Source organism: Canis aureus, chromosome X, assembly GCF_053574225.1.
Source record: "Canis aureus isolate CA01 chromosome X, VMU_Caureus_v.1.0, whole genome shotgun sequence".
Taxonomy (NCBI): Eukaryota; Metazoa; Chordata; class Mammalia; order Carnivora; family Canidae; genus Canis; species Canis aureus.
The window spans coordinates 63,566,258-63,578,112 of NC_135649.1; the positions used below are offsets into that span (position 1 = coordinate 63,566,258).

At 42.8% G+C, this 11,855-nt stretch overlaps 1 protein-coding gene across 1 annotated transcript; it reads left to right on the forward strand.

The window, feature by feature from the left end:
• Positions 1–534: 534 nt before the first annotated feature.
• Positions 535–1,861, forward strand: LOC144309117 (Y-box-binding protein 1). Its single transcript, XM_077890262.1, has one exon. The coding sequence runs from the start codon at positions 665–667 to the stop codon at positions 1,583–1,585; it is 921 nt and encodes a 306-aa protein (XP_077746388.1). The 5' UTR covers positions 535–664; the 3' UTR covers positions 1,586–1,861.
• Positions 1,862–11,855: the final 9,994 nt, after the last annotated feature.

An 11,855-nucleotide genomic window follows, 5' to 3' on the forward strand; every position in this document is an offset into this window, starting at 1 on the left:
TTTCAAATCTTAGATTTAGATCTTTAATCTATATTGAGTTTATTTATGTGTATAGTTTTAAAAGGTAGTCCAGATTCATTTTTTTGCATCTAAACTGTCCAGTTTTCCCAACACTACTTATTGAATAGAATAGATTTTTTCCCATTGTATATTCTTGCTTCCTTTGTCATAGATCAACTGATCATACAAGCATGGGTTTCTTTATGAGTTTTCTATTCTCTTCAATTCATGTATATTTCTATTTTAGTGCCAGTATCATATTATTTTGATTAGTACAGCTTTGTATTTTATATTGAAATCTGGGATTGTAATACCTCCAGCTTTATTCTCTTTCAAGACTGCTTTGGCTATGCAGCTCCTCTTGTGGGTCCATATAAATTTTAGGATTATTTGTTCTACTTCTGGGAAAAGTATTAGTATCTTGATAGGGATTTTGCCTCCTTTCCTATAACCTTCAAATCAATAATTAGTGGAGATTTTATGGTCTTTGCTCACATGTACAGAGCTTACAAAAACTTTGAGTCGAGTTCGATCGGTAGCGGGAGCGGAGAGCGGACCCCAGAGAGCCCTGAGCAGCCCCACCACCGCCGCCGGCCTAGTTACCATCACACCCTGGGAGGAGCCACAGCTGCCGCAGCCGGCCCCAGTCACCATCATCGCAACCATGAGCAGCGAGGCCGAGACCCAGCCCGGCACCACCGGCAGCGGCGCAGGGAGCGGCGGCCCGGGCAGCCTCACATCGGCGGCGCCTGCCGGCGGGGACAAGAAGGTCATCGCAACGAAGGTTTTGGGAACAGTAAAATGGTTCAATGTAAGAAACGGATATGGTTTCATCAACAGGAATGACACCAAGGAAGATGTATTTGTACACCAGACTGCCATAAAGAAGAATAACCCCAGGAAGTACCTTCGCAGTGTAGGAGATGGAGAGACTGTGGAGTTTGATGTTGTTGAAGGAGAAAAGGGTGCAGAGGCAGCAAATGTTACAGGCCCTGGTGGAGTTCCAGTGCAAGGCAGTAAATATGCAGCAGACCGTAACCATTATAGACGCTATCCACGTCGCAGGGGTCCTCCACGCAATTACCAGCAGAATTACCAGAATAGTGAGAGTGGGGAGAAGAACGAGGGATGGGAAAGTGCTCCCGAAGGCCAGGCCCAACAGCGCCGGCCCTACCGCAGGCGACGGTTCCCACCTTACTACATGCGGAGACCCTACGGGCGTCGGCCACAGTATTCCAACCCTCCTGTGCAGGGAGAAGTGATGGAAGGTACTGACAACCAGGGTGCAGGAGAACAAGGTAGACCAGTGAGACAGAATATGTATCGAGGTTATAGACCACGATTCCGTAGGGGTCCTCCTCGCCAAAGACAGCCTAGAGAGGATGGAAATGAGGAAGATAAGGAAAATCAAGGAGATGAGACCCAAGGTCAGCAGCCACCTCAACGTCGGTACCGCCGCAACTTCAATTACCGACGCAGACGCCCAGAAAACCCTAAACCACAAGATGGCAAAGAGACAAAAGCAGCCGATCCACCAGCTGAGAATTCGTCCGCTCCCGGGGCTGAGCAGGGCGGGGCTGAGTAAATGCCGGCTTACCATCTCTACCATCATCCGGTTTAGTCATCCAACATGAAGAAATGAAGATGAAATTCCAGCAATAAGAAATGAACAAAAGATTGGAGCTGAAGACCTTAAGTGCTTGCTTTTTGCCCATTGACCAGATAAATAGAACTATCTGCATTATCTATGCAGCATGGGGTTTTTATTATTTTTACCTAAAGACGTCTCTTTTTGGTAATGATAAATGTGTTTTTTAAAAAAAAAAAAAAAAAGCCTGGTTTTTCTCAATACACCTTTAAAGGTTTTTAAATTGTTTCATATCTGGTCAAGTTGAGATTTTTAAGAACCTCATTTTTAATTTGTAATAAAAGTTTACAACTTGATTTTTTCAAAAAAGTCAACAAACGGCAAGCACCCGTTAATAAAGGTCTTAAATAATTGTAAAAAAAAAAAAAAAAAAAACCTTTGAGTCACCTGATGTGCACGTTTCTACCTGAGGTTTCAGGCTTCATAGAGATCACCGGAAATTAGAGACAATATAGAGCAGTCCAGTGTGGTGCAAGAAATGCTGGCTCTTGGGCCAGCTGACTGGGTTTGAATCACAATTTGGGCACCTGAGGATGGCATTAACACTCTAACCTTTTTTAAAAATAAAGATTATAGGATCTTCCAGGGAGTGCTGTTTTTGAGATTTAAGTTTATCATCTATGTGAGGTATGCATATATTTCCTGTAGGAGCAATGGATCAATCAATATTCATTAGTTCAGTGCTTATGGCAACCTATAGATCATAAGAAATGACTACCATGAGTAACCAGAATTATTATTTTGTTTTCTGCAACATTTCAGAGTGTTGCAGACATGATACATCATTTCTAGATACTTCAGTCTTAGTTACACTTTGATGATAAATGGGATTAAATTCATTGGACATCTAGGTCTTTTCCAAACACGAAAAAGTGCTGAAATGTTGATTTGAATCTGTTGGTGAACACGCTTTGTACTTAACTGTTTCATAAATTTGCCGTCTAAAGAGTTCTGGTGTGATAGTTCAAAATCGGTTACTCCTTAGTTTTCACTGGAGACTAAGGTTCCTAACAGTGAAAAACTCTGCTAAAATAAGACTGATGGCAGTAAAGAAATCAACTCTGTATATAGAAAGGAGATGTGTAAGAAAAATATAAGAAATGGGAATATATTTTTGTTCAAGGTAAAAGAAAGCAATTTTGTCCTAAATGAGACTGACTGGAAAGAAATGGCTTAGAACAAATTCTGAATGCAAAGGAAGGTGTAGAAGGGTTGTGAAGGGAAATCCTTGGAAAGGAATTTTAGATGTGGTCAGGACAGACTAAGATCGAAGTAAATGGATTTTAAAGTACAAGGGTATAAGACTAAAAGTCTAATTTCTGTTCAAAAGTTTCCTTGATTTGTTGGTCTGCTCTTGATGAGAGCAGCAGTTTTGTCTGAGATGGAATCAGAAATGCGGGGGCAGCCATAACCACAGAAATGGAGACCAGCTGGGCAGAGCCATTGACAGTTGGAACATCAGCTCAATGGGCAGAACTGATCGCACTAGCCAAAGCGCTGACCATAGGAGAAGGTAAACGAATAAACATTTACACCGACAGCAGGTACGCCTTCACCACTGCTCATATCCACAGAGCCCTTTTAATAGAGAGAGAGGGCTTCTGACAGCAGAAGGAAAGACTATTAAAAACAAAACGGAGATTTTTGAACTCCTGAGGGCCCTCTGGCTGCCCAAGGCCCTAGCCATCATCCACTGACACCCCAACTATACTGACACTGATTTACACTGAATCAAAAGCTTGCCTATGACCCAATGCTTGCGTGGCTGGTGGAGGGCTGTAGACTCCAGTATCATCCTGCCAGAGGAACTAGGACGACGGGTCCTATCCAAAATGCATTGGAGTTCTCATATGGGAACAAAGAAGATGGAAGACCTCATACGACTTGCAAAGATCACTATTAAAGACTCTCGAGCAAAGATTGAGCAGATTGTGGCAAGCTGCCACGCATGCCAATTAACTAATGCCACTGCCCATGAATCTAACCTGGGTACCCGGCTCCAGGGGGTACCACCCAGGAGCCTACTGGAAAATGGACTTCACTGAGGTAAAACCTGGAAAATACGGATACAGGTATTTACTAGTGTTTGTAGATACTTTCTCAGGATGGACAGAGGCATTTCCCATCAAACATAAAACAGCACAGACCGTGACCAAGAAACTGCTGGAAGACATCTTACCATGTGGAGGCCGAGAGAATTAGGGCCATTCAAGTTTAACATTGGCACAAGTACAGCCATTGTAGCTTCAGTAGCCATCTCAGGCCACTGTGCCCAGGCCACTGTGACCAGGTACCAAACTCTACCTTACTCTGGCTAGAGAAAAAAAAACACAAAGCACGTCCTTATCAGAATAAGGAAGCAAGAGCTTGTGAGACCTCTTTACTGGAGATTCTCACACCCCCACCCTTACTTAAAAACCCCACCTTACCCCTAGACCAGCCCATAAAAACCCAGCTGTAACCCATCTCGGGGTCCAAGTCCCTGCTCCACTGTGTTGGGTATACTTGGACCCAAGTTCAAGCTTTCTAATAAACCCCCATGTGCTTGCATCGGTATCAGCTCCTTGGTGGTTTCTCGGATTTGCAATCTTGGGCACAACAACTGAGGTATGGTTTTCCTATTAAGATTGGGTCACACAACGGACCAGGATTCATCTCTAAGGTAACACAGGGAATGGTACTAGTACTTGGGGCAGATTGGAAATTACATTGTACATATAGGCCCCAAAGCTCAGGACAGGTAGAGAGGATGAACAAGGCATTAAAGGAGACCTTAACTAAATTAGCCCTGGAGACTGGCGGGGACTGGGTGACTCTCCTCCCCTTTGCCCTATATAGGGTACAAAACCCCCCATATAAGATGGGACTTACCCCCTACAAGATCATGTTCAGTCTTCCTCCACCTATTATCCCCAATTTAAAACATGAGGTGCTGCTAAATTTGATGATCACCAACTCCTTTTCTTCTTTTGAATGTTACAACAAACCCATGAACAGGTATGGCCTAAGCTGAGGGCCCTCTAAGAGACCAGACCACCCCAGGAACCCCATCGATGTCGGCTGGGTGACTGGGTGTGCGTCCGGAGATACCAACACCGGACACTTCAACCACACTGGAAAGGACCCTACATCGTGATCCTGACCACTCCCACTGCTCTCAAGGTTGACGGGATTACTCCCTGGATCCACTACACCCAAGTCTGGCCAGCTGACCCACACGCCGTTCTCAAGGACTTTGTTCCAGAATAGAAAATCCAACCAGACAAAGACAATCCCCTAAAGCTAAGACTGCATCCTTCCCAATTACCTCACTAATATTATTTGCATTGTATCGCCTCACGGCTGAAACTAACCCCCACCAACTACTTAAACTAACTTGGCAAATCTTTACCCCAAGTTCTATAGAGATAATAACCCAGCTGTCAAGGATACACCCTAGGGGGACCTGGTGGCCTAATCTGACCTTTGACTTATGCGACTCCAAACTCGTTGGGGCCTGCCAAGGCCCCTCAGCTCTCCTTGGCCGGGTACTCGGATGTGTAAGTAAATGAAGTTTAAGCTCCCTCAGTGCTACCTGCTTTTAAGCGTGCCCGGTCCCCAGTCTGTCTGACCATAATAAGGTCTCCAAATGTGATGGCTGGACGGATTACTTCTGTAAAACATGGGGTTGTGAACAAACTGGGACATGTCATTGGCTGTCAAAGAATCCAGCTGGCCTTATAAAAATCCAACAAGACGCCACGGGCTCCGCATGCTCAGACACTAAGGGAATGAACTCCCATCTTCTCTGTAACCCAGTCACCATTTCCTTCACAGAGGCTGGGAAACAAAATACAAATTGGGGGATATGACTTCTTTGGTGGCTCTGACTTTACCAAAGCGGGTATGATAATGGAGTCTTATTCATGATTAGACAACTCGAGAAACCACAGGGTCAAACCCAAGGAATAGGCCACAACCCTGTGCTAGTGCCTCCCCAATCTTGGGCAATATCTACAGCACCCCCTTTAAAATCCTCCCACAACCCCTCCAGTTGGGACACCCCAGTCCTGACTCGCCTTCCCCTTGACCTTCTCAACACCCTCTTTGGGCCCTGATGTCCCAGGCTTACAAATTCCTCAACACAACTTAACCCAGTCTTACCCGATCCTGCTGGCTGTGCTATGACATCCAGCCCCCCCCTTCTATGAAGGAATTTCAATAATGGGTCAATATAAAACAACCACGGACCCTAATACTTGCAGATGGAACCAAAAGCCTGGTAATAAAAGCCTCACCTTGCAATCCATGTCAGGCCAGGGGTTCTGCATAGGCACTCCTCCATGCCACTACCAGATTCTATGCAACGATACATGGCCTATAAACAGTACAGTATCATCTACAGCCCCAAGACAGTTGGTGGGCCTGTTCCGAGGGATTAACTCCCTGCGCTCATGGACAGGTTATAAACAGAAGTGGGGGATTCTGTATGCTGGTTCAACTACTCCCTAGAATCATCTACCATTCAGATGAGCAGGTACTTCAATGGATGGACCTGGGTACCCACAGGCGAAATAAACGGGAACCTATCTCTGCTGTCACCATTGACACTATATTAGGAATTGGTTTAGCTGGCACAGGAACAGGTATTGCCTCACTAGCCACCTAGGCTTCCCACTACAATAGCCTTAGGGCTGCCAATGATATAGACCTAGAGCACATATAGACCTCCATTTCCCACCTCCAAGAATCCCTAACATCTTAATCTGAAATGGTGCTCCAAAACAGAAGGGGGTTAGACCTAATTTTTCTACAACAAGGGGGAGTCTGTGCTGCCCTAAACGAAGAATGGTGTTTCTACACTGATCACTCAGGGATAGTCTGAGAATCTATGGCAAAGTTCAGGGAAGGTTTGGCTACACATAAATGGGAACGAGAACAGCAACAAGGGTGGTTCGAATCCTGGTTCAATCATTCCCCCTGGCTCACTACCTTGCTGTCTGCCCTAGCAGGGCCCCTCATTATCCTCCTTCTCCTCCTTACCCTCAGGCGCTACATTATCAATAAATTAGTTACTTTTGTCAAAGACAGAGTCAATACACTTCAGATCATGGTACTCAGACAGCAATACCAACCACTGGACCTTGTTACTGAGACCAGCCTGGACCCATGATTGGGTCTTTCCTTAGGTTCTTCTGAGAGGGGAAATGTGGAGGTCGAGAAAATTAAGGCCATTCCACCTCAAGTTTAGTGTTAGCACAAGTACAGCCATCTTAGCTTCAGCAGCCATCTCAGGCCCCTGTGAATAAGAGCTGAAGTTTACTGTAAACTCTGCAGAACGCCCTTGAAAGAGCCAGAAAGTCCCGTATTGGAATGAAAACAGAACTTAAGAAACTCCCCCACCATTTCCCCCATATCGAAATGAAGAAATTCCTCCACCCCTTCTGAAAATTCCCTAGACCACCCCATTAAAAACCCAGCTATAACCCATTTCAGGGTCCAAGTCCCTGCACTGCTGTGTCAGGTATACTTGGACCCAAGCTCGAGCTTGTTAATAAAACCTCATGCACTTGCATCCGTGTCAGCTCCTTGGTGGTTTCTCAGATTCGCAATCTTGGGCACAACACAAGCGCCGTTCCCTCCGGGAAGATTGGTAGGTAAAGTTTCTGCTTCTCCAGGCATGGGCTGTCTGGTCCTGCGGGCACTCACTGCGCAACCTTAGCCTGGCTCCTCTCGGGGGCCCCTACCCCTTGGATGCTTTTTTATTTATTTTTTTCCATCTTCCTACCTTGGTAAAAGTGCAAACTCTTCTCACTGTAGCATTTCAGATGTTCTCTCTTTAAATCGCAGGCTGAATTTGTAGGTTTTCAGGATAATTTGAAAGTTATCTACGTAAGTTGGTGGGGACAGGTGACTTGGGGACCCTACTCTTCCACCATCTTGCCTATTCCCCCTAATACAGTAGTTTAATACTTCCATACATCATCCTGTGCTCATCTCAACAAGTGCACTCCTTAATCATGGAAACCTATTTAACACATCCCCCACTCACCTCTCCACTGTTAACAATTTCTTCTCTATAGTGAAGAGTCTGTTTCTTGGTTTGCCACTCTTTCTCCCCCCTCCCAACAAATGCTCATTTGTTTTGTTTCATAAATTCCACATGAGTTAAAGCATATGGTATTTCTCCTTCACTAACTGACTTATTTTACTTGGCATAAATACCTTGTAGTTCCATCCATATCATTGCAAATGACAAGATTTCTTTTTTATTATTTTTTTTATTGGTGTTCAATTTGCCAACATATAGAATAACACCCAGTGCTCATCCCCTCAAGTGCCCCACTCAGTGCCCATCACCCAGTCACCCCACCCCCCGCCCACCTCCATTTCTACCACCCCGTGTTCGTTTCCCAGACTTAGGAGTCTCTCATGTTCTGTCTCCCTTTCTGATATTTCCCACTCACTTTTTCTCCTTTCCCCTTTATTCCTTTCACTATCTTTTATATTCCCCAAATGAATGAGACCATATAATGTTTGTCCTTCTCCGATTGACTTATTTCACTCAGCATAATACCCTCCAGTTCCATCCACGTCGAAGCGAATGGTGGGTATTTGTCATATCTAATGGCTGAGTAGTACTCCATTGTATACATATACCACATTTTCTTTATCCACTTATCTTTTGATGGACACTGAGGCTCCTTCCACACTTTGGCTATTGTGGACATTGCTACTATAAATATTGGGGTGAAGGTGTCCCGGCGTTTCACTGCATCTGTATCTTTGGGGTAAATCCTCAGCCGTGCAACTGCTGGGTCATAGGGCAGCTCTATTTTTAACTCTTTGAGGAACCTCCGCACAGTTTTCCAGAGTGGCGGTACCAGTTCACATTTCCAACAGTGAAAGAGGGTTTCCCTTTCTTTACATCCTCTCCAACATTTGTGGTTTTCTGTCTTGTTAATTTTCACCATTCTCACTGATGTGAGGTGGTATCTCATTGTGGTTTTGATTTGTATTTCCCTGACGGCAAGTGATGCGCAGCATTTTCTCATGTGCTTGTTGGCCATGTCTATGTCTTCCTCTGTGAGATTTCTCTTCATGTCTTTTGCCCATTTCATGATTGGATTGTTTGTTTCTTTGCTGTTGAGTTTAAGAAGTTCTTTATAGATCTTGGAAACTAGCCCTTTATCTGATATGTCATTTGCAAATATCTTCTCCCATTCTGTAGGTTGTCTTTGAGTTTTGTTGTCTGTTTCCTTTGCTGTGCAAAAGCTTCTTATCTTGATGAAGTCCCAATAATTCATTTTTGCTTTTGTTTCTCTTGCCTTCATGAATGTATCTTGCAAGAAGTTACTGTGGCCAAGTTCAAAAAGGGTGTTGTCTGTGTCCTCCTCTTGGATTTTGATGGAATCTTGCCTCACATTTGGATCTTTCATCCATTTTGAGTTTATCTTTGTGTCTGGTGTAAGAGAATTGTCTAGTTTCATTCTTTTGCGTGTGGATGTCCAATTTTCCCAGCACCATTTATTGAAGAGACTGTCTTTTTTCCAGTGGATAGTCTTTCCTGCTTTGTCGAATATTAGTTGACAATAGAGTTAAGAGTCCACTTCTGGATTCTCTATTCTGTTCCATTGATATATGTGTCTGTTTTTGTGCCAGTACCACACTGTCTTGATGACCACAGCTTTGTAGTACAACCTGAAATCTGGCATTGTGATGCCCCCAGATATGGTTTTCTTTTTTAAAATTCCCCTGGCTATTCGGGGTCTTTTCTGATTCCACACAAATATCAAGATGATTTGTTCCAACTCTCTGAAGGAAGTCCATGCTATTTTGATAGGGATTGCATTAAATGTGTAAATTGCCCTGGGTAGCATTGACATTTTCACAATATTAATTCTTCCAATCCATGAGCATGGAATATTTTCCCATCTCTTTGTGTCTTCCTCAATTTCTTTCAGAAGTATTCTGTAGTTTTTAGGGTAGAGATCTTTTACCTCTTTGGTTAGGTTTATTCCTAGGAATCTTATGCTTTTGGGTGCAATTGTAAATGGGATTGACTCCTTAATTTCTCTTTCTTCAGTCTCATTGTTAGTGTATAGAAATGCCACTGATTTCTGGGCATTGATTTTGTATTCTGCCACACTGCCGAATTGCTGTATGAGTTCTAGCAATCTTGGGGTGGAGGTTTTTGGTTTTTCTCTGTAGAGTATCATATCATCGGCGAAGAGGGAGAGTTTGACTTCTTCTTTGCTCATTTGAATGCCTTTTATTTCTTTTTGTTGAATGATAAGATTTCATTCATTTTTATGGCTGAATAACACTCCACTGTGTTTTTGTGTGTGTGTATGCCACAACCTTTTTATATTTTAAATTTAAATTAAGTTTTAAATTTTATTTTGTTAATTTTATTTATTTTTATTTAAATTCAATTTGCCAACATATAGTAAAATACCCAGTTCTCCTCACATCACATGTACTCCTTAATGACCATCACCTGGTTATCCCATCATACCACCCAACTCCCCTTTAGCAGCCTTCAGTTTTTTTCCCAGACTTAAGAGTCTCTCATGGTTCTTCTTCCTTTGATTTTTCCCCATTCAGATTCCCTCCTTCTCTTATGGTCTCTTGCAATATTTCTATGTTCCACATGCAAGTGAAACCATATGATAATTTTCTCTCTTCAACTGACTTACTTCACTCAGCATAATATCCCCCAATTCCACCCATGTCAATGTAAATGATAGGTATTCATTCTTTCTGATGGCTAATATTCTTGTGTGTGTGTGTGTGTGTGTGTGTGTTTGTATCTCACATCTTCTTTATTCATTTATCTATCAAAGGACATCTCAGCTCCTTCTACAGTTTGACTATTGTGCATGTTGCTGCTATGAAAATTGGGGTGCAGGGATCCCTGGGTGGCGCAGCAGTTTAGCGCCTGCCTTTGGCCCAGGGCGCGATCCTGGAGACTCGGGATCGAATCCCACATCGGGCTCCCGGTGCATGGAGCTTGCTTCTCTCTCTGCCTGTGTCTCTGCCTCTCTCTCTCTCTCTCTCTCTGTGTGCCTATCATAAATTAAAAAAAAAGAAAATTGGGGTGCAGAGGCCCCTTCATTTTATTATGTCTGTATCTTTGGGGTAAATACCCAGTAGTGCAATTGTTGAGTTGTAGAGTAGCTCTATTTTAACCTCTTGAGGAACCTCCATACTATTTCTACAGTGGCTCTACCAGTTTGCATTTCCACCAACAGTGTAAGAGAGTTCCCCTTTTTCTACATCTTCTTCAACATTTGTTGTTTCCTGGCTTGTTAATTTTCACTATTCTCACTGGTATGAGGTGGTATCTCATTGTGGTTTTCATTTGTACTTCCCTGATGGCAAGTGATACGGAGCATTTCTCATGTGCTTGTTGGCCATGTTTGTCTTCTTTGGTGAAATTTCTGTTCATGTCTTCTGCCCATTTCTTGACTGGATTGTTTGTTTTTTGGGTGTTGAGTTTAATAAGTTCTTTATAGATCTTGGATAATAACTCTTTATCTGATGTCATCTGCAAATATCTTCTCCCATTCTGTAGGTTGTCATTTTGTTTTGTTGTTTCCTTTGCTTTGCAGAAGCTATTTATCTTGATGAAGTGCTGCTAATAGTTCATTTTTACTTTTATTTCCCCTGTCTTTAGAAACCTCTCTTACAAGAAGTTGCTGTGGCCAAGTTCAAAAAGTTGTTGCATGTGTTCTCCTCTAGGATTTTGATAGGTTCCTATCTCACATTTAGGTCTTTCATCCATTTTGAGTATATATTTGTGTATGATGTAAAAAAATTAAAAAATGATCTAGTTTTATTCTTCTTTATGTGGCTGTCCAATTTTCCCAACACCATTAATTGAAAATACTTTTTTCCACTGGATATTATTTTCTGTTTTGTTGAAAATTAGTTGACAATAGAGTTGACGGTTCATTTCTGGGTTCTCTATTCTGTTCTATTGATCTATGTGCCTTTTTTGTGTCAGTATCATTCTATCTTGATGATCACAGCTTTGTAATATAGCTTTAAATCAGGCATTGTGATGCCACCAATTTGGTTTTCTTTTTCAACATTCCACTGTGTATTCAGGGTACTTTCTAGTTCCATACAAGTTTTAGGATTATTTTTTCTAACTTGGAAAAATATCCATGGTATTTTGATAAGGATTGCATTGAATGTGTCAATTGTTCTCAGTAGCATAGAC